Raw genomic sequence first — 22,975 nt, 5'->3', positions numbered from 1 at the left:
AAAAAAAAACGGTTGAAAGCTAGAAATCTCTTGGTAGAGAGGAAGTAAGTGCTAAGGGAACGTCTGGAAGATAGCCGCCCCCCCCCCACCCCTAATTCAGAGCTATCTTGAGGTTGATGCTAAAGATTCATCGTTCAAGTCTCCTTTAAGCTCTCCCTGGATGAGCTTTCGTTTAATGGGTCTCAGTCTTTTTTGTGCTCTGAATACATAGTGGTCATGTCAGAGTCCACAACACACATCCAGGGACAAGGGTATATGTATTTGCAATCATTCTACGCCACCTCCCTCTCACTCCAGAAAGATCTGAATTCAGATAAAGACCTATCAGAGATTCCCTTCATTCTACCCTAGGGCTCCTCTCCAATTTATGAAAGCTATAAATCTCCTCTAAAGTCCTTTGTATTATCTATGATTAACAATGTTTCCTTTGTGTCCTACAGACTATGACAGTCGTCCTGGCGAGCTCCCTGGGCCACCCGTTTAATAACTGTTTCCTGACTTTGTGTAGGGAGTGACTGACATTTTCAGAACTAAGTTGTGTACTTTTCACAGCAACATTAAAAGGTACTCTCCCCAGTTAGTCCATGAGGAAACCCAGGCTCAGGGGGGCTGGGGTTGCCTGGGAGCCTGGGTGTTTCAGAAGCCCGCGCTCCTTTTGCATCCCTGCCTGTCTCTGCTTGCATCGGGGCTCTTTAAACGCCCCACCCCACGAAGGCTCCCTGTTCTTAGAATAACTGGGGATTTCAGTTTCCCTTAGTAGTGACTTCACTATTTCACCTCTTTTCACTAGTGTTTACAATCATGTTCTTTATTGTTGCACAAAGAAATAAAAGCTAAAATGTAGGTTTTTAAAAGGTGTGCATGGGTGTGTACGGGGTGAGTGTGTGTGTGTAGTGAATTCAGGACAGAAAGCCAAGACTGACCTTCCTTTCCCCTGACCTTTGTGTGTGCATGAGGACGGGGCTCTTCTGAATGCGAACAGCTTTCAGCTCCGTAATGATGAGGCAGAGGGGCAAATGGTTGCTGATAAAAGGGTCCTTTGATAAAACCATGTATGAATCCCAGAAAAAGAGGGTGTGCAGAACCAGGAGGGAGAGGCTAGTTCCTGGGCTGCTGGGAGCTGCTAGGGTTGTGGAAACCTGCCAGGGCTTCTCACCACAAGTGAGTGATTGGGAGACAAATATTCTCTCCTTCACATTTTAAAAGACTGCTTTGCTGGAAGTTTTTGGGCTTCGGGAGAGAGCAGCGTGCACTTCCGAGGCACTTCACAAAATGTCTATAAAGATACCTTCTCAGTCAACCCACAAAACAAAATATGGTAAAGCCCCTAATAAGACAAGTATGATATGGGCAGGCACTAAGTTGGCATGTTTTTCATTCAGGAAAAGCATTTCTAGAATGTGATTTCAGAATACAGCACTGTAAACAGGCAAGGTGTCATGACTCCTCAGCACAGAACAGGGATCCTTAGTTCATCCTTCCTGCAAACTCACAGAGCTGGTATGAAGACCAGTTAGTTCATCATCTCTAAAGAGCGTTCGGCTCACTGGGAGAGAGGCTGTCCAAGACCAGATGAAGTGTTTAGACCATGATTTATATCTGCACATTAATGTCTTAAAGTACGCCTCATCCTGATTGAAACAGGGCCAGGATGCCGAGTCTCCCCCTGCTTCTTGAGCCCTGCTGCCACAGGTATTCAATAACTCAGTGATTTAATACCTGCCCTGATGTCGTCGCTCCGAGTGAGTGAGAGGGAAGAGGTAATAACAGACTGCAGTGGCCAGTATTGAGAGGCACCGAAGACTGGGGTAAATCGATACATTCTTGAAAAGACCTCTTAACTACTTCATTTCCAGACAAGTTCACACTGTCTTTTCTTTGTTTCTCTGAGGTTTGGAAGGTGGGGTGTTTTGTCTCCATCAGCCGTCAACTAGCGGATGTAAAAGACAAAGAACTGAGGTAAGAATCACAAAACTCAGAACTATGGTACCAATACGGACGCACCCAACTTCCACAACTATTTTCTGAGTGCCTACCATGTTCCAGATACTTCTGGATGCTGAGGATACACAGTGAAGGAAGGAGATAAGATGCCTGTCCTCGTGTCACTTACGGTCTAGGAGAGGGAGCTGACACCATTCTTTCATGCATCGTGTGTCTGTGTATCAGGTGTCTCCCGTGGACGAGGCACTCTCCTCGATGCTGGGGAGACCAAGCTGAATTAGAAAGTGTCCTCCAATGCCAAGCAGTGAGGATCCTCATTGCTTCCAGAATACACAGTAAGAACTGAGCTAGAGGCTGGTGTAGGGTCCTATGTGAGCACTGAGGAAGCCTAATCACCTCAAGCTGGGCTTAGCATACTTTTTCTGTAAAGAGCCAGAGATATTTAAAATAGCATATAAAATATTTAAATATTTTAGACTTTGTGGGCCATTTGGTGTTTGTCACAGCTATTCAGCTCTGCCGTTGTAGGGTGAAAACAGCCACAGACAAGAGGTAAGTGAATGAGCGTGTTGTTGTTCTAATACAACTGTCTTTACGGACACTAAAATTTAAATTCCATATAATTTTCATGTGTTGTTAATTTTCTTCTTTGATTTTTTTTTTTTCAGCTATTAAAACATGTTAAAACTCTCCTTAGTCTGCAGACTGGACAAAAACAAATGTTGAATGCATTTGACTTGAGAGCCTCAGTTTGTCACAGACCCTTGGCCAAAAGCAGATAAGGGGTCAAGAGTAGCTTCTCAGGGAAGGTGACACTTGTTTTGGATTTTTAAAGAATAGAGAAGATGCCAGGCTAAAAAAGGAAATAGTAGGGGTGATGAATGAAGAGAGACATTTAAGTTTGAGGAAACAGGGTATTATAGAAAATGGTAGAAAAATCACAGGGTTAATGTAATTCTATTAAAAAAAGAATTTGGTAGGTTTAGTATTTTAGTTTTTTTTCTGGTATTGATAATTTTGGTGGATTAAGAATAGTACTAGTATGTAGTTTCAGGATGGTCTTTTCTTTTTACAAAAATAGTATGTGATCATGAAGAAAAACTAGACTATACAGATAAGGCAGAAAACATAAAGAATCCCCCAAATCTCACCCACACAGAACTGCTGGTAACCTTGTAGTGTATATCCTTTTAGATCCTTCTTAATGCATATTTAAACACACATATAACTTTTTTTTCTACAAAAGGGAGAAAATAACACATATCATTACATAGCCTACCATATTTTACCATATTTTACTTAAGCAATTTCAACAACCTGGATATTCAGGTTATTCTGATTAGACCGCTGATGTTGGAATTTAGTCTGTTCCAACTTATCTTTTGGAGTTATTCTAACTTTTTTTTTTTTTTTTTTTTTTTGCGGTATGCGGGCCTCTCACTGTTGTGGCCTCTCCCGTTGCGGAGCACAGGCTCCGGATGCGCAGGCCCAGCGGCCATGGCTCACGGGCCCAGCCACTCCGCGGCATGTGGGATCCTCCCGGACCAGGGCACGAACCCGTGTCTCCTGCATCGGCAGGCGGATTCTCAACCACTGCGCCACCAGGGAAGCCCTATTCTAACTTTTAACTTTTCCAAACAGCCCTTAGAAGAAATGATTGACTGAAAAACCACAGCTAAGAAGCCATCTCCCAGTTAGACGAGAGTTGCGAGGACATCATCATTGTGGTATACCCAAAATGGAAATTAGGTTTCAGCCAAATTGTCGTGTTTGCCAGTTCCCTCTCAGTCAAGTTGTACGCCTGTCTGAACCACAGAGGCATGCGTTGGTAAGACGCATTTCAAAAAGTCCATTCCATTTTCTATGTCTGAATAAAGAGCCTGGGAGGGGCTGAGAGTCACAACAGGCTAAGGAATGTGGATTCATTATGCGAGTCATGGAGAGCACAGAGGATTTCAAGAGGAGGAGTGACATGATGTTTATACAGCTTTACAAAACTATGGCTTGCGTAACTGAGAGAAGGATGGGCTCAGTGAGGCCCAGGCTGGCGACAGGAAGACCCGTTAGGAGACCATTGCAATGATCTAGAAACAAAGTAATGCAGACGAACTGACCACTGTGTAGGTATGAAGAGGTCAGAACAGGTAGAGCAGAGACTGAGAAAGTGCACGCTCCACAGAATTTAGTTACTGGTTAGACATAGGGAGCAGGAGGCAACAAAAGAGAGAAGTCTAGGTTGATACGATCCTGGCTGGGCCATCTGGGTGGGTAGTGGTGCCACAAAACGGGACAATGGCATACAGCAGGAGCAGGGTTGGAGGAAGATGAGCTCAGTTTTGAAGAGTATCGTGTCTGAGGTGCCTGACCATTTGAAAGTAGGGGTCTAGAATCATGGGGTGGGATTTGGGCCGGAAGTGAGGATTTGGGGGTTGTATATGAGTAGCATTTAAAGACGGGGGTTTGGACGAGATCACTCAGGGAGACGGTGGAGAAGGGCAGAGGCTGAGTATGTCCAGAGAGAAACCAGACGAGAGTCAGGTGGCAAAGCAGAGAGTTGCGCTAAGGAAGGGCCAGTCAGCAGCATAAGGTGCCTCAGCGAGTTCTGGAGCTTGACAGGGTTCACTTGAGCCGGTGATCTGGGTGGGAGCAAGTCCGTGGGAGCCGTGGAGATGGAAACTAGACTGTAGGGGTAGCGTGGGGAGGCTCTACCGCTGCACTGAAGAATGTAGTGCGATGCTTCAAATAATGGGTATGCTGCTCTCTTGCAGAGTCAGCCGGTCCACAAATCTCAGAATGAAAAAGGCACATCTTCCTGGTATGTCATTATATTATATTATATTATATTATATTGTCACATACACAAATATATACATAGCTTATCATTTTTACTTTATGTGAGGAAAAAATGTTATATATATTTCTCTGTAAATACATTTATATATTATGTACATACTTTCCCTCATGTCAAATAAAAAGGACATACATGTGCATATGCATGTATCTATACAGTCTAGATAAAGTTAACCGGAAACCTCAGTCCACCTCTGTGACAGTCCAAAGTCTTCTGCAAGATTTCTGAGAATTTCTGGGATGAAGGGCCCGGGGGCCAGAGGTTTATCTGCCCACCGTTGTCTCTGGCTCCACGCACCAAGCATGCATCTAGCAAACCTATGGTTTAATGGCCCTATTTCAAACCACATGGAAATGGACCTGTGGCAATCAGCCCTCTTTCTTGGTTTCCACAGGTTCAACACGACATGAAAATTTGGGAAATAAAGGTAAGGTTGATATTACAACAACACAAATGACTTCATATCAAACATGAGATGTTATAACAATAACAGAGGGGCTAATTCCCCATCAGAGATTTTTTTTCCCCCCACTGGCTATTTCATCCCACATAATAGTCTGTATTTTCTTGTTAGTTTATTACACTTTCATCTTCTCTCATGATTCACCCTCACTACTATCCTCCTAAATCACTCCTGGGAATTCCAGATTCTCTTCATTTTGTTTTGCACAGCAAATTCAACTCTCTCCAACCCCTGGCGAAGGGCAGCTCCAGTTTACCTTTGCATATCCAAACTGGTCAGAGTGGTGCAGATCAAAAGATGCTTTTATTTAACAGGAGCCCCCCCTAAGGTTATGGCTGTGAATAGAATTTCTCCCCTTGAAAATGGCATATCCTCTCCTTGATCACCACAAAAACCTTTGGTGGGTCACTCACAATTTGTTATCTGGACTGTTGCTTCTGAACTGGTTTCTTCCTATCTGGTTCCTAACCATTGGCTTCCTAACTGGTTTCTCTGTCTCCATTCTCCCTCACCCCACATTGGCCCTCCACATGCCAGCGTGAGATTTTTCCAAGATGCAATTCTGTGGACATCAGTCACCTGCTTGAAATTCTTCCGTGGTAACCCATATTCTGCAGAATCATCTTCAAATCCCTTGGCCTGGCAAACATGGCCCTGCTGATCTTTCATCCTCATCTGTCCTCACGTGCCCTGTGCTTAAGCCATACTAGCACCGTGCAGTGCACTGAAACAGTGATGCTGCCTCTTGACACATACCTTTCACATACCATCCTACCTGCTTGGAATTCCCCTCCCACTCTTTACCTCGGGGGAGCGCCTACTCGTTCTTCAAGAGACCTTGAAAGATGAGTAGCTGATTGAACCAAGGAGATGGGGAACAGGGTGCCTTTCAAAGGAGACTCTATTCTCTTCCACACTCTCCCCGGGTGACCTTAACCAAACTCCTATCTTTAAATTGCACTCGTACCACGTGACGCCCAAATCCTTAACTTCCAGCACAAGTACCACCCTTGTGATTCTAAACCCATACATTCAAAAGAACAGGCACCTCAGACACAACATATTTAAGGCTGAACTCATCTTTTTTCTCCAACACCTGCTCCTGTTATATTCTGTATTCCACTATCTCGCAATACATTTTACCTCGCATTATATACTATCTGTGTAGGTGTCTTAATCTTCCTACTATCCTACTGGATTCTATATCCTGGAGATCCGGGGCTTTATCAGCAAGCACTCAATGCATATATCTGAATAGATGGAGATGATTAGCTGCTCAGCAACAATGAAGAGACAAATGACAGTATCGTCTCGCCATCCCTCCCAGGGTGGCCAAAGGGTGATGTGGGACCCAAAACAATCATGGTTGAGAAACCAAGTTTAGAGGCGAGATTGGTCCCAGGGTCTGTGACAGGGCAGGACCTGCATGTGGAGGCTAAGGGGCTCCAAGGAGTGCATCACTAGGGAGCAGCCAATGGCAGGCACTCCCTCTGTGTGCATTGCAGGGCCAGAGCTCTAAGAATATCTGCATCCTCTCTTGCTGGCCCTCCTCTCTCAAAGCCTCACTCCACCCCTTCTCCCCTGTGATCTGGGGCCATGGTCAGGATGCAGTCATGAGCGGCTGTGCAAGCTGCAGTCGGGAGAGTGTTTGGGTAAGCCGGGGACTGACAGCTGGCAAGTGGAAGTCCTGTTCTCTACATCCTGAGGTCAAATTCGTATAATCCTCAAACCCCTAACTCTTGAATTCATTAGACAAATTTGCATGCTCAAGCAGAAGTCTTTACTCTGATATACTGTCTATTTGTACACTGGCTACTTTGCAGTAATTTTCAGATGACTAATCACTTGTTCCATATTGAAACTTTGTGTAATTAGCCATCTAGTCTTTATGACAAGTTCAGCAGGTTCTTAGCAACACGACTTTTGTGGGGTTATAGATTTAGAGGTTTTAAAAATTAAGCATGGATTTGAAGTCCAGCCGTCTCCTCTCTGATCGAAATACTGTTGTCACTCGTACCCACAGCTAAATTCTCTGTCTTCCTGAATGAAATCTCAGCTGATCCATCTGAGTAATCATCATTACGTAAACACACACAAAAATGATCTAAAGTCAGTCTCAAGTCACAATGTGAAATTTGCCCTCAGCTGTTGCCTCATAGTTGCAGACTATGCGGGAGACCAGAAGAAAGCTGAAAATATCACAGTCAGAGGAGCAAGATCATACTCACCAATGTGCTTATTTATTTTTCTCTAAATGCTGCCAGGAAGTCTGGGTGATTCTTCTCCGCAACGCGCTTAAGAAGGTTAACAAGAATCTTGATCTTGTTGGGATGGTAACTCTGTTTTTACCCCAGAAGCGCTCTCATTAATACATTTGTTTTTAAAGAAATGCAAATTGTTTTTAACAGAAGCAAAAAAAAAAAAAAAAAAAAAAGGCAAAACAAATCCAGCTTCTTCTCCACACATGATATTCACAAGTTAAAAGTCACCATTGGGGTGATAAAAAATATGAAATCAATGAAAAATGCTTATGGAAAGAGACACACTGACAGAGATGACTTGAAATTCAGAGAAAAGATTCTGAGGTAATTCCAGATAAATTCTTGTGTAATCATTTATTAAGCATTTGGGATTACTCAAACATGCCAGTTACCTAATCTAATATTTAAATGGAAAAAATATTTTAATGGTGATGGAATGAGGAATGGGGGTTGGGGAGAAGCAAACAAAAAAATTATGAAAGATTCTATTTACTGAATACTCCAAAAATCTGAGGCTGTACCAATCTCAAAACTTGCCTTGGCTTGCTTTGGTGGCTGTTGGTTTGGCTGCATGATTTTAACATATTTTCCTTCCTGCTTTTTTTTTTTTTTTTTTTAAGAAAACAGAGAATGACAGCATTTCCCTTTGGGTCTTTACATGTGCAAAAGCAGAACAATCCCAAGCCTTCTACATTTGAAGTAAAGATATTGGAGTAATATTTTTTTATTTTTTATCCAGATCATTGCTGGTGTCTTGATGCACCTGAGAGGCCGGGAACTATAGTGGTCGAGAGTTCATCCTTTGTATTAAGACAGACCTAAGTCTGACGCTCAGCTCTGCCATTTACTATTTAACTTGGTGCAAATTGTTTGCTTCATTTGCCTTGGCTGAAAAATTGGGATCATAAATTCCTCATGTAAAACATTTCATGTAATGCCCAACACTTAATAAGTGGTCCAATAAATAGTGGTTAGTGTTTTGATGGGTCCTTTTAAACACGACTTTTCTTAAAGGAAAAACATCTCAGTTATGAAAGGTCCGGGAGTGGAATAAGCACAGCCAAGGGGCTTCTGGAAGCCCCTTTAAAGGGCATCATCATTATCATCAAAAAGTGGCTTGGTCTGAACTAGCTCATTGCCCACATTACAGTATCCCCTGCAGAAAGGAGACAGGGCCAGGGGATGCCTCCCTGTGGAAGTTAGAGAGCAGTCTACACTGGGAATTACACACTAAGTGGGCAGGTGTTGACTGTGCCCTCTGGGGACAGTGTTTATCAGAAAAACACTTGTATGGGCAGGTAATGTACTCCCTGTACGAAGCAGAACCAATATCTGGAGGTGTTCTTTTTTTTTTTTTTTCCTTTTTGGCCGCACCGTGCGAAATGCAGGACCCTAGTCCCGCGCCCCCTGCAGTGGAAGCATGGAGTCTTAACCACTGGACTGCCAGGGAAGTCCCTATTTGAAGGTGTTCTTGACATAACTTATACAAGAAATCCATTGAATTTTCACTGTGCTGCCCAAATCCCAGTATCAACTCACAAGTCTCAAGAACCCACACATGTGAAACCAAATCCTCTTCTGTGCATTTTATACCCCCTAGCTCTCTTGGTTACCAGACAATTACTGTGAACTTCTGTCATGGGGGAGAGATGTAGGAGGGGATGACAGGAACCGTAAAACAACAACCAAAAACATTGTATTGGATAATTTCTAGGAGAGGTAAGCAGGATGGAGGTTATTGCTTTAATAGTCAGAGAAAGAGTAAAGCTGGAGAATGATTTAAGGGGACAATGCTTTCAAGAGAAGCAGTAACTGAAGACTGGGAAGTAGCCCCCAGAATTTTCTGAAACCTGTTGTCTCTTCCAGTTCCCTATTCAACAATGTGTAGTAGTTTCTATCTCTGGGGGAGATGCTGTGAAAAAAATGCCATTGGGAACTCAGGTATGGAAACCAAACAACTTGGGGGAAAGTTTTCTGTATTTTGAACTTTACATGGCATTATTTTTGTTCCTCCAGACTTGTCAGAACAGCTCTCTTGAGTCAATTAATACCGTCGTCAAGGTGCACATTTAATTCAGGCCAGTTATTCCAGAAGAAATAGATGACAGTCTAAATGTTGCCTGGGCCTGCATTTCACTGAATATTGTGTAGGGTGTTGAGATTTGTGCATGTCCAAAATTCCATGTCTAATGGTTGGTCGTTTTTCCCAATTATAAGAAAACAAACAGCCATGGAGAGATGCTGACATAGTGTTGACAAAGCTTGAGATGTATTTCCTATATTCCATCAGTGCTTCAAACTCTTGCCATATTTAGAGATAAATCTTATGGCAATTTGATGTTAACACTCCTACATAAAACAGCCTGGAGTCACCCAATCTTTAAAGTAGCCTAAGTTTTCACCGCTAAGCTCATTGCCAATCTTGTGGGTAACACTTACCAAGAGAAATCTTTTCCCTATCTTTTTCTGTTTTCCCCACATTTTCTCATTAGATGCTGAGTGCGGTCCTGTGAACTTCCTAAGAAACATGACCTATGGCTAAAATGCTATTTCTCAATCTAAATGGAGTCAGCTGAGAAACAGCGCACTAACTCCTCCTACTTATACCTGGGCAAGTTAGTAATTTCCACAGGCCAGGATGGTTCCATAAATACATTTTCTATACATCAGAATACATAAGTGTTCCTGTTCGTACACGCTAACACCAAGAAAATTTCTTAAATAACGTCAAGTGGCTCACCAGTGACCTGCTAGAGGAACCCACACAAGTGTATCTCCAACATCTAGTGTCAAGTTTTTTCCAGCCCTCCTTTCTTCGTCACCGTGTGCCTTTTTGCCATTCTTTCATAAATCAGTCATGAGCACACCTTCTATTCCTGATAGTGTGAAGGTAATTGAGTCAACTACAAAAACCTGCTAGGGAGCTGGCAGGCGGGGTTGAGGGGAGCCTGATTTCTCAGTGGGTCTTAGAATTACGTGGTCACATGAATTTCCTCTGTTACCCTGATGCAGATATATTAATACATGGAATGAGAGATTTGTTTTATTCGGAAGCCTACTTCCAACTTACAGTAACAATAATCATTTAAAATAGTTTGGTTTAGGATAGGGCATGAGGATAACACTTGCTTTCAAGTGCATGTACCTAGTAGCTCTGAAAATACAATGTCTGGGAATTTGTGACCACTTGGGAACATGATCCAGGAGAACATTGCCTTATGTTTGTGTTTCTTCTTGCTTGATTCACCGGTTCCCATTAATATTTAAGAAACTTGTGTATTCGAAGGCTTTGGGGGCAAGATTCTCCAAAAACGTTAACAGTTTTTACAACGCCCATCCCCATCCTCAGTTTTGTGGAAAATCTTATCAGCGTAAAGACACAGCAATGGTTTTCATGTGTTGAAAGATACTCCAAAGTTTTATTATAATGTCGGACAGTTCATATGTGGGGTCACGACTGCAATTATAATTTACCATTTACCATAACTGAGACCAAGATATGAAAACAGTGCTACATCTAAGTGTTAACCAGCCATGCAGTGGAAAGATTACAACCGCATTTTTTTCCTACAAGTATCCTATCTTTTCCAACAACCACCAAATCCCACTTGAGGTGTGAGCTTTACAGAATTACAAATGAACTCAAATGCATAATGTTTCTCCCTGTCCGGCTTCTCCCACGCAGGCTATTGGAATAGCCAACGTAATGATGATTGGTTTCAGATTTAGGTAGCTGGGAAGTGAAGAAACATATATGAAAAATATACCGCGGTCCCTCAGTATACACAGAGGGTGAACCCCATGGATACTAAAATCCGAGACTGCTCGAGTCCCTTATATAAAGTGGCAGTCCAGTGGTTAGGACTCTGCGGCCTCTCTGCCGAGGGCCTGGGTTCGATTGCTGGTTGGAGAAATAGAATCCCGCAAGCTGCACGGTGAGGCAAAAAATTGAAAATAAATAAATAAAATAATAAAAGTAAAGTAACATAAAATAATAAAATAAAGTAAAATGTAGTAGTACAGGGAATAGAGCTGGCACTTTGTCTTTAGAGGATGCGACACCTGCGGGAACAGAGAGCTGACTGTAGTGTTCCCCATCAAACCAGTTTTTCTGTTGTTCTGCGTTCTGGAAAACACAGTGATGAAATGGAAAGTAAAAAGAAGGATGCTGAAAGGGCTCAGGTTGTGTGTAGAATTTCTCTTTGCTCGTGGTCTAACTGGCATAAACCTTATCAGGCTGTCCCAGACATGTTGGCTGTAAAACCGTACGGCACTGGTACAGATCTAAAGCATTCATTGGGCTCAGAATCTACTTGAACTTTCATCTTGAGGCATCAGGTCCTTATAAACATGTTCTATAGGGGCCAGAGGCATTCATGCATGAACAAAGCAAGACCACTTACAGAAGAGAATCCATTTACGGGTGGCTTGGAAAGTGGTTGCAATTCTAGGACTATGCTTATTAAGTTAGACTCTAATAATTATTTTTTTAAGTTGATTTTCTTTTTTTAAAGATTTTTCTGATATGGACCATTTTTAAAGTCTTTAGTGAATTTGTTACAATACTTCTGGTTTTATGTTTTGGTTTTTGTGGCCATGAGGCACGTGGGAGCTTAGCTCCCCGACCAGGCATAGAACCTGCACCCCCCTGCCTTGGAAGGCGAAGTCTTAGCCACTGGACCGCCAGGGCAGTCTTGACTCTCATAATCACTTAACTATTAATGTTAACTACATCACAACCTTCAGCAAATATCCATAGCAAAGTTCACAGGGGTCTTAAGAAAAAAAGAAAATAATTTTAAAAATTTCCATTTGAATGGGCTAGAATGGATTGAACTTTAGCTGAATATATAACTGCGATGTTGGCCTTTGTACATTTACATCCTTGCTCAACAAACAAAACCCAAATATGCTAAATATTTCATCAGCTTCTCCCTAACTAGTTATCATCCTTCAAAATGGAGATTTGAATATACTTAATTTTACTTGCTGAGTGTTTTCCCAATACCAATCTTAAAACAAAAATCTGGTTGCACAACAGATGAATGGATAAAGAAGATGTGGCACATATATATACAATGGAATATTACTCAGCCATAAAAAGAAATGAAACTGAGTTATTTGTAATGAGGTGGAGAGATCTGGAGTCTGTCATACAGAGTGAAGTAAGTCAGAAGGAGAAAAACAAATACCGTATGCTAACACATATATATGGACTCTAAGAAAAAAAGGACGGGAATAAAACACAGACCTACTAGAGCATGGACTTGAGGATATGGGGAAGGGGAAGGGTAAGCGGTGACGATGTGAGAGTGGCAGGGACATCTACACACTACCAAACGTAAATTAGATAGCTAGTGGGAAGCTGCCACATAGCACAGGGAGTTCACCTCTGTGCTTTGTGACCACCTAGAGGGGTGGGATAGGGAGGGTGGGAGGGAGGGTGACGCAAGAGGGAAGAGATATGGGAACATATGTATATGTATAACTGATTCACTTTGTTGTAAAGGAGAAACTAACACACTATTGTAAAACAGTTATACTCAAATAAAGATGTTAAAAAAAAATCTGGTTGCAGACAGAAATTCTCCTTTCTATTCTCTGCCTCCTTAGACTCCCACTCTAGTTAAAAAAAAAAAACAAAAAAACAAGAAAGAAAGGTTGTTTCTTTTTAGGCCCAGAAGCTGATTTAAGAACCAGAATTGTCTTACAGACAACTACAGAATTGAGATATTATGAACAGCTTTGATGATTTGTTTCCCTAAAGTTAACTGGACATAATGCCTTTTCCTTTCACTTGTTTCTTTCAACACCACCAATACTAAATGTTTTATTTTCCTGCCTCTTTTCCAAAATTAAATATGTTTTTCCTGCCTCTTTTACAATAAGGGTGAAGTACATGCAACCAAATTAGAATCTCCCCTATCTCACTAATAAAAAAAAAAAAAAAACCAGGAGATTGGATTTAAAGTGTTCAGTTTGCCCTTGTACTCCTTGGAAGAACTCCTGGTCTTTAAATTGACAGTACAGCTATTGATTGGAAATTATACAGAAAGATTAATACATTCTCAAAGTAATTTTCTGTGAGGCCGCTGACTGTAAGGGTTTACAAAATACGTACGTTTATATAAAGGCAATGCCCATTTACACCTATAAGAAACAAATGAAAATAATGTGGATGTAGAATAAAAAGCTCGATTTCATTTCTACCCAGTACTAAATGACGGGAGTGTCCTGTGATGACTGAATGCCTGGACAATGTAGCGTGAGCGCCATCACTGAGTCAGAATACTATCACGGGCTTCAGAGTCAGAGGCTGGCTCCTCACGGTAAGCCAGCTTTCCCAGGCAGATGACAACAGGATGCTGCAGGCTTCTATCAACACCCAGCTGACATGTGAGGGTGCAATTTGTAGCCACAAGTCTTTCAGAAGCAAAGTAAATCTGCAACTTATCCACAGCTTAAGGAAAACAGAGAAAACAAGGATAAAACAGTATTGTGGTAATAAACGGAAAAGAGCAACTGCCCTAGTAGTCAGATCTCGCTTCTAGTACCTAGCTTTCCAATGGGCTTCAGGCAAGCCCCCCAACTACCCTGGATACCCTCTCACCCAGGAAAGGAGAATAGGCTTGATATAACTCGATTGTCTCCACCTGTCTTTCAATTGTGCAGTTAAATAGTTTAGATTTCAGGAGGGAGGGAAGCTGACTGAACTGTTGTATTTTACAATACCCATCACATATTTAATTTTAATAAACAGTTGTTTAAATAAGGTGATACTGATGCTTGAAAATTCATAGACTTCAGGCCTTGATGAAAATCCTCACACATCTAGCAATAACTAACATAAAACTGAATTTAGGTCAGGACACGCCAACCAATTCAAGGCAGAAAAGGCCAACATGACACTTGGAACTTCAAGTTCCATAACGCAATTTGATATTGCTAAAACTGTACTTCTTCTTAAATAAAAAAATGTTTTAAATCCCTAAATTTTTTTGGTTGTTAAAAAATTAAGGGGCTACTTCGAATTTACAAATTCCCCAATACACAAACATCGAAGCCAGAAACCACCCATTAGCTGCGGTTATATTTTACTCAAAATAATTGTTATTCATATCTTGACTTGTCAATCGTGATGGTGGTACACACGACCAGTTTAGATTTACAGTGGACTTGTGTAAAAAGTAGTACTATATGTGTATCAATAGTTAGTATGGCCATTGGTATATATTAAAAAATGTTTTTTTAAGCTATGGTTGATTTATCTAGATTTTGTTATAAAGCCAAAATTTGCAATGGGTTCCCTCATGGCAAGGGAGGATACCATGTATCACATATAGAAGTAAAGGCAGTCTTAGTATTAACTGCAAAGTAAGTTCCCCATCATATTCATAACAGCCAAGTTATTACTTTTTTCCAGGGGCTTCACTAAAAATGCAAAGTTAAAAGAAAACAATCTATGAATAAAAGAACAAGTGATTACAGAGTATGCTGTGTTTTGGAAGTATGATGTGACAATGTCAATAAGATAGGTGTGCAATATAAAATTTGTCAACTTTTCCATAAATAATTTTCTATTGTAGTATAAATAGGCCTTATCTCTAAAGTTGTCCTTTAAGAACTCCATTTCTAAAGCAGAGCAAGTTGTTTCAGGAATTTCTTCACTGATTAGATTAATATAATGCGACAAGAGCAACTCTGAGGCACTTCCCTCTTTAAAAAAATTTTTAAGAAAGAAAATTTGTAATAGGACGTATCATTATGGAAATATTTAAATTGGACTAACGCTCTTAGAAGGCATTTTGTAGCATCCTACACGCTGGATTCCGTAACTCAGTTTAATCTTCAGACACCCACTTCTGCCAGGGCCAGTAGAACAGAAAATTCTATTTATCAAAAACTGAATTTCCTATTTAAAAGGAAGCACCATCTTTGATACCATTTATTAAAAGCTATTTAAGTCCCACATGAACTTTATATTTGGTTTCTACTGCAACGACCAGTAAACTCCACTATCACTCTGATTTAGGAAACAGCAACATTTTCAGTGTGTGAGAGTTCTGGTTTGACCTTGCAATGTGAATGCTCTGTGTACCACAGCAGTGGCTCCCAGAAGAACAGCTGAGCAGCCGTCACGTTTCCCAGAACAGGGTGTAACATTCTTTTTGCTCACCATGTTTATTTAACGGCGCGCTCCAACTCTCAGGGTATGCAGTCGGCTAAAAATTTCAACCCTTACCGTTCTCACTGCTATGAACCCGTTACTATACAGTTTAAGATTTTTTTTACCCATTTTCATCTCTTGACAATAAACAAATAAGAAACACACTATTTTATACTACTTGGGTCAAATTAATTTTATTATGCTCCATGATGAATTGCCACCAGTGCAACATCCTATTCACTATACATTTCAAAAAAATAGTTCACATACTAAACAAAATTTCGGTTGATAAATGGAAGTGAATGATTGAGAGTCTTTATGAATCTCATACATACAGCATGTGGCTAGCTGAAACTGTCTATCACGTAGCATTGATATGAAAAGCCTCATGCTAGTTTGTTAAAGGCGAAGGCTGTCAGACAATCATTTAGCTGGAGCACACGTGGGAGGCTCTCAGGCAGCGCACAGGTGTAGTGCTGTCCACGACGCAAGGCAGTGGGGGACTGAAACATGCAACCTTTACGTCTAAAGTGGATTTAGTCTTCGTGGCTGGACGGAGCTCCACAGCTGCTGTGTTTCAACCAACAGCGACTCAGACTTTGTGCAACAACAACAAACAACAACAACAAAGTCTTTTACTTTTCCTTTAAGAAGAAAGAATACACTCGATTATCACTGGCAAATTTTATACCCACCTGACGTGTTTCAAATTGTGTTTCCAATTCAAAGAATTGATATCCTCTGCTCAGAGCAGCTCCTGATAAATCTTTATCGTAACAAAGTCAGCAGGGAAACCCTGAATTCTTAGCCCCAAAGTTAACAGAGATCTTAAATTGGCATTACTTTAAATATATTTCTAAGATATTTTAAAAATTCTGTTTAATGTCTAAAACAAAAGAAAGGAACACGTTTATTATTACTTAAAATAATTACAATGTTCTATTTACCATTTGCACAAATTTCTAATTTTACTGGTTAGCAGTTGTCCAGCCTCATCCACACCAGACCCACAGAGCTCAAGCCACAATAAAAATGAGAGTAAGCAGAAAAAGGCTTCCAGCAGCAGAGGGCACTGTTTTTGCAAGAAACAGAAGGTCTAGAGTCTTCCCCACGTTTCTTAAATTATTCCTGCAAGGTAGGTAACATTCTTTGAATAACTTAACTGTTTTACTGCACCACTTACTGCTTTCAGCAACAAAACCTTTTAAATTATTTCTCATAACTAGATGCATGATCACTAGAGATTATGTGATAACTGGTTAAAATTCAAGCCACATCTTGCAGGTCCAGCCTGTCAAGATCACGCCAACACTAGATTTTGGTCGGTACGATTATAGACAGCTTATTTTTAGTTGGATGTTGTGACTACAGTAATGAAATACATTTGGAACTACATTCTGCGTATGACTCAATGTGAGAAAAATAGGTGTCTGTATGTAAATCAGATAATTTTTCTACCTAAAATTTAAAGTAGGTAGGTATGATAATTAATGCTATGAATATGAAACAACCACCTTTAGGCAGACTAGTGTATTGTAGAGAGGCATCGTATCATTTAGCATACATAACAAATGCGCAGGTTGTAAAGTTTTATTTGTTTTTTTTTTTTAATCTGTCATTCAGTTTTGTATTTCAAGAAATTTGACATTGGGACCACCAATCTTTTAAGAAAAATGTAACCCTTCACCTGACATTTGACAAAAATCTTGAGAAATTATCAAACTTTAAAAAAACAGCATAATAGTTTCATCATTACAGTGTATACCTTTGCCAAATAGGTAAGATTTTTATGTCTGGTATTTCTGAATACCTCAATCCATACAGACTGCAAAATAAAAATACTTAATTCCACACCACTTTTATGATGTTCTGATTTTTACAGTATATTTAACCAAATATTGAAGTAACCACAATGTATAGCCTCCTTCAGTTCATGTACAACGAAATTATCTCTAAGATCCCCAAACCTCAACAACTTTTGTTTCAGAATAGTACCAAAAATATTTTTAAAATTTTTGCCTAAAAGAGCCTGCCACGTTTGCTATAGCACAAAAATAACCTCAGTCAAGCATAGGTATGCAAGGGCTCCTTATGATTCCAGCCTCCAAATACATCTGTACAGTAACAGGCAATATTGCTGTAAGAGGTGTGTTACTCATTTTCCCGACTAGCATCTCTGTAGTGATTTTACATAGCGCATATTGCTAAAATTTGAGAAACTGCATCAGTGCAGTGATGTCTAGAGAACTGTGCAATGTATCAGCTTCAACATTCATGTGGCATGTGTTCAAAATGAAGGGGCTAAATAAACTAAAGTTTGCATCACTTAAAAAAGAATGTAGTGCTATACTAGATTTTAATAAGAAAATTTAGGTACAGAAAAAGTAGGGTATGAAAATAGTGTTTTCCTTCTGGCATTATAACTAAATTACATTAAGGTTTTTGTCAGTCTCACATATAATATTTAAACTCCCTTGTTGATGGAATGGGAAATATTCACAAATTAAGTGAGCATCCTGGTGTAAACGTGCACACAGTGACAGGGAGTAGCTTTGCAGAGGATTATGACAAACCCTTACAGATTAAATGAGGTATTGCACAGATTAATAAAAAAAAGCAAAAAAGGCAACAAAAATATACAGCAAATTGGTAGAACATTTACATGATAATTTTACAGAATCCATAGACAGAAAGCAGTGTTTAGTATTTCACCTTAAAAATATATATATAATATATAGATCAGTCTTCCCATTCATCATCATCCTCAAAATCTTCTTCATCATCTTCATCCTCATCTTCATCTAGAAGAGAATCATTAATACAAACAATTAAAACATATGTATAAGTAAAATGACATTTCATAATTCTTAGGGGACTTCTCTAGTTATTCAGCTTCTAAAACACAAACCTGGAGGAATCTAGTTACTAAAACAGTTTAAAATGAATCAATAAAATACATCTAAAGAGTATCTGATAGTGAGTTGAAGATTAGAACATGACTAAGAAGACTTGGGTTCTAGTCCCTGAGTATCTATGTAACCAGTTTCAACCTGTGTTTCTTTATGTGTAAAATCACATTTGAGTTGATCTCTCTGAATTTTAGGCTCACATATTGCAAATCCAACAAAGGCCCCTTCAATGACTGTCTTCAAAGAAAAGTTGTAAAAAATATAACCAGCACGTTGTTTGGCTACCAATTTCAATTATTATTCCAGTGACAGGTGGGAACCGCATCAGCACTAAGCCATGACGGAAACGGAGCAGGCAGTCCCAATACCTAATACCTAATCTCCTTTTCTACCCCCGATTGTCCCTTGAACCCACTGACACTGCTCTTTCCAGGTCACCAAGGACCTACCGTCGCTAAAGCTAAAGCTCAATTCTCTGTTCTCATTTTCCTGACCCATCATACCCACCTGACCCAGATGATCACTCCGTCCTCCTTCAAACACTTCTTCACCTGACTTCTAAGATACCACACTCTGCAGTGCTCCGAACTCATTAGACCTTCTCTTCTCCATTTATACCCACTTTGGATGATCTCATCCAGTTCCATAACTTTAAATACCATGTATATCTTAATGACATGCAAATTTATATTAACTGGTCACACCTCTCCCCTGAATTCCAGACTCATAACCAAATGTCTACTCAATATCTACTTTTAATTTTTTAATAAGTATCTCAAATTTAAGATGTACAGAATCAAATTCCTAATCTTTCCAACTTGCCACTCCTGAATCTTTCCCACTCTTAATGAAAATTTCACTCTTTCAGCTGCTCAGTTCAAAAACCTCAGAGTTATCCATCACTCCTTTTTTTCCAAACCTCACTTCCAATCCATCAGCAAACCCAATGACCTTCACATTCAAAGTATAACTGGTATCCAACCACTTCTCAGGTGCTACCAACCTGATTCAAACCTGCATCATCTCTAGCTTGGATCACTGCCACTCCTCTGCTAAGAACCTTCCAGTGGTTTCCATCACATTCATGGCTTCCAAAGCCTAACTCCTGGCCCCTGCCACCTCTCATACTACACTCCTTATTCCTCTTTCTCTTGCTCTCTTATTCCAGCCCTACTGACCTTGGATGGCATTGTTCCTCAACCTCAGGAACTCTGTACTAGCTGTACACACTTTCCTGTTTTCTACATGGTTTACTCCCGGAGCTCCGTCTGGTCTTTTCTCAAATGACATCTTAGGTAGGCCTCATTATCCTATTTCAAAATGAACTTCCCTCTCACGGTCTGTTAGTCCTTATATTTCCCTTTTCTGCTTAATTTCTGTCCTTAGTACATATCACCATTTAATATACATATTTTCTAGTTTGTTTTATTTATTGTCTCTCTCTTTTTCACTAGAATGCATGCTCCATGAAGGCAGGAATTTTTGTTTTTTATTTTATTATTATTCCACAATAAATATTTGTGGACTGAATTAACCTATCCTATCTTTGTAACACAGTATGGAAATAAAAATGCCTATTTAAGAAAAACAAATGTTGCTAAAAGATCTTACATACCCACATCCTTAAGGAGAAAGAAAGAGAAGGAAAATAACATTTACTGAACACCTACTACGTGCTAGGCAATCTGCTGGTTAGTTGCGTATTAGTTTACTTACTGTTCATATCAATCATCTGATTCATGAATTCTCTCCAGGTAACAAATTGGAGAATTGAGGTCCACCACAGGGAGTAAGTAACAGATTTAATAAGAACAAAGATCTGCTTTCTAGTACATCATGCTCTCCAGTAAACCTCAACCATCACATCTGCAAAACCCATATTCTTTCTCTCTTTTAAAAGTGATATTCATTTACGTGGTGGTATGCATATGTTTAATAACCTCAAGTAAGTACTAGTTTATTCAAATAAACCTTTTAGGAAAAAACAAAAAAGAGGAAACAAAAAACTTTAGGATTCTTTACTAAACCCTAGAAACAGTATAAATTATCTCATTTCTCAGCCCCAACTCTTGCAAATCAGAGAAACCTAAATTTCTTATGTCACAAGAATGTCACAGGAATGAGATTCAGGACTCTCCAGCCTTGTTTACAAGTTGTTTGCCAGGCATTCTATTAGTATTTCTGGTTTAGGAAACAAAATTGTCATTTTGCTCAAGTTGTTCTTCCAATTTATGGTTATGACAGTGGTGTCTTGACATCCATTAAGCTTCAAATAGACTAGTCACAGTTGCAACAACTTAAAATATATCCTAGAACCTACATCAATAAGTTATTCAATAGCAGGGAAAAATCTAGCAAAGACTGTGTCACAGAATAAAAAGAGAAGCAGAACTTCAAATATTCAAATTTGTTAAACATATATATACATATGCAAATATACCTGAAGAATGAATGGCTTTGCTCCTTTTCTGCATCACTTCCATTAATGCACCTACAATTCCTGAAGTGGGTGCAGGTGTCGGTGGTGTAGACTCTTGGCCATCAGATACCTTGGAAAGGAAAATCAGCAAAATTTAGTAACACATCCTTAGCGACAAATCTGTCTCCAGAAAATCTTTCTCTCTTAGAATCACTTTATTATTTTAAAACAAAACAAAACAAAAAAAGCAAACAATCAAGCCTAGAATAGGATTAACAAAATTAAGAAAAAAAACTGCTGCCTTAAAAGAATTCTCCAAGATACATTTCTCCTCCTTAATGTATAAGCCATTAATACATTTCCAAATTTAATATAACAGTCAAACTTTTTCCTAAATAATACTTGCCCTTACAGCTGGGTTACTTCTGTTCATTCTAGTACACAAAGCCTTGGCTGATGAGAAACTTTAAAACGATTATCAAGGACATCATTTTACAAAACTAGGGTAGTATTTAGATTCCTAGAGTTATTAGAGGAGAAGAACATTTTAGGATTTCTAAGAGCAATTAAAGAGACTTATGGTTTCCTAGAAAAACTCAGCTTTACTAATAGGCTTTATAACTTTAAATATTATACTTAATATAAAGTTACAATGTAAATATGTACAATATATAATATATATACTAGAATTCAAAATGAACTTTCCTTCTTATATCATGTAACTTTTCGTTAAGGAGATCAGATGCGTAGCTTTCAAAATGCACCTCACAAGGCAACTAACTACCCCTAACTGAAGTACTTTACCTAATATAATCTACATTTGGGGGAAAAAAATCAATATCAAAGGGTCTCATTAAAGTCTAATTTCTATATAAAATAATCCCTGGGCTTCCCTGGTGGTGCGGTGGTTGGGAGTCTGCCTGCTGATGCAGGGGATACGGGTTCGTGCCCTGGTCCAGGAAGATCCCACATGCCGCAGAGCGGCTGGGCCCGTGAGCCACGGCCGCTGAGCCTGTGCGTCCGGAGCCTGTGCTCCGCAACGGGAGAGGCCACAGCAGTGAGAGGCCCGCGTACCACAAAAAAAAAAAAAAAAAAAAAAAAAATCCCTGATTCTGACACTCATTAAAAAAGAGACTACAGGAAGTTTGTAGAGATTTAGGGAAAAAAAATACAATTTAGAAACTATTGCTGTATGTGCACTCTGACTAAAATGAGCAGTCGTTTATACAAAATAGTCATTTTGTTAAATTTGTCCCTGGACTTATATTATCCACAGAATGGTATGATATTAGTATAATTAAAAATGAAATAGCACAGCTATACTAAATAATCACATGCACACACAGCTGACCCTTGAACAACACGAGTTTGAACTGCATGGGTCCTCTTATATGCAGATTATTTTCAACAAATATATTGGAAAACTTTTAAATCATTTGCTACATTTGAAAAAACTTATAGATGAATCACACTGCCTAGAAATATGGAAAAAATTAAGAAAAAGTTAGATATGTCATGACTGCATAAAACATAGACACACATCCATTTTATCATTTACTACCATAAAATATACACAAATCTATTATAAAAAGATAGACTTTATTAAAGCTTATACAGACTGTACACGGCCCCATTCCCTGTTGAGAGAAATGTAAACAAACGTAAAGATGCAGTTTAAACCATAACTTCATTAGATTAACTGTAGTGCACATTGTACTACTGTAATAATTTTGTACCCACCTCCTATTGCTATTTCAGTACACTCAAGTGTTGAGAGTATATGCTTAAAACTCCCTGTGATGTTATTAGTGTGAGCAGTTTGTCCCTCCAATAAATTGCGTATCACAGTAAAAAGTGATCTCTCGCAGTTCTCATGTATTTTTCATTGTACTTAGTGCAATACTGCAAACCTTGACCAAAACCACGGGACCCATACGAAGCACCACTAGTAATGCTGGAAG

The 22,975-nt window shown here is 39.6% G+C and overlaps 1 protein-coding gene and 1 long non-coding RNA gene across 4 annotated transcripts in view; one reads left to right on the top strand and one right to left on the bottom strand.

The window, feature by feature from the left end:
• The first annotated feature begins 440 nt into the window (after window positions 1-440).
• Window positions 441-8,498, top strand: LOC136794838 (uncharacterized). Of its 2 annotated transcripts, XR_010842124.1 has the most exons (7): window positions 441-564; window positions 1,645-1,808; window positions 1,892-1,959; window positions 3,586-3,772; window positions 4,713-4,759; window positions 5,190-5,222; window positions 7,282-8,498. It is a non-coding gene; the product is annotated as an uncharacterized lncRNA (long non-coding RNA). The 2 variants fall into 2 exon arrangements; XR_010842122.1 differs by lacking the exon at window positions 1,645-1,808.
• A 7,355-nt stretch (window positions 8,499-15,853) lies between these two features.
• WASL (WASP like actin nucleation promoting factor) overlaps window positions 15,854-22,975 on the bottom strand; it is a 66,290-nt gene continuing 59,168 nt past the window's right edge. For both annotated transcript variants that reach the window (XM_059073783.2, XM_059073784.2), the window contains 2 exons: window positions 21,036-21,144; window positions 15,854-18,487 (listed from right to left, as the gene is read on the bottom strand). In XM_059073783.2, the coding sequence (XP_058929766.1) occupies window positions 18,426-18,487; window positions 21,036-21,144 (171 nt within the window). In that variant the 3' untranslated portion in view covers window positions 15,854-18,425. The remainder of the gene's footprint in view (window positions 18,488-21,035; window positions 21,145-22,975) is intronic.

Source organism: Kogia breviceps, chromosome 9 (genome assembly GCF_026419965.1).
Source record: "Kogia breviceps isolate mKogBre1 chromosome 9, mKogBre1 haplotype 1, whole genome shotgun sequence".
NCBI classification, from domain to species: Eukaryota; Metazoa; Chordata; class Mammalia; order Artiodactyla; family Physeteridae; genus Kogia; species Kogia breviceps.
This window is presented reverse-complemented; position numbering and strand designations above follow the sequence as displayed.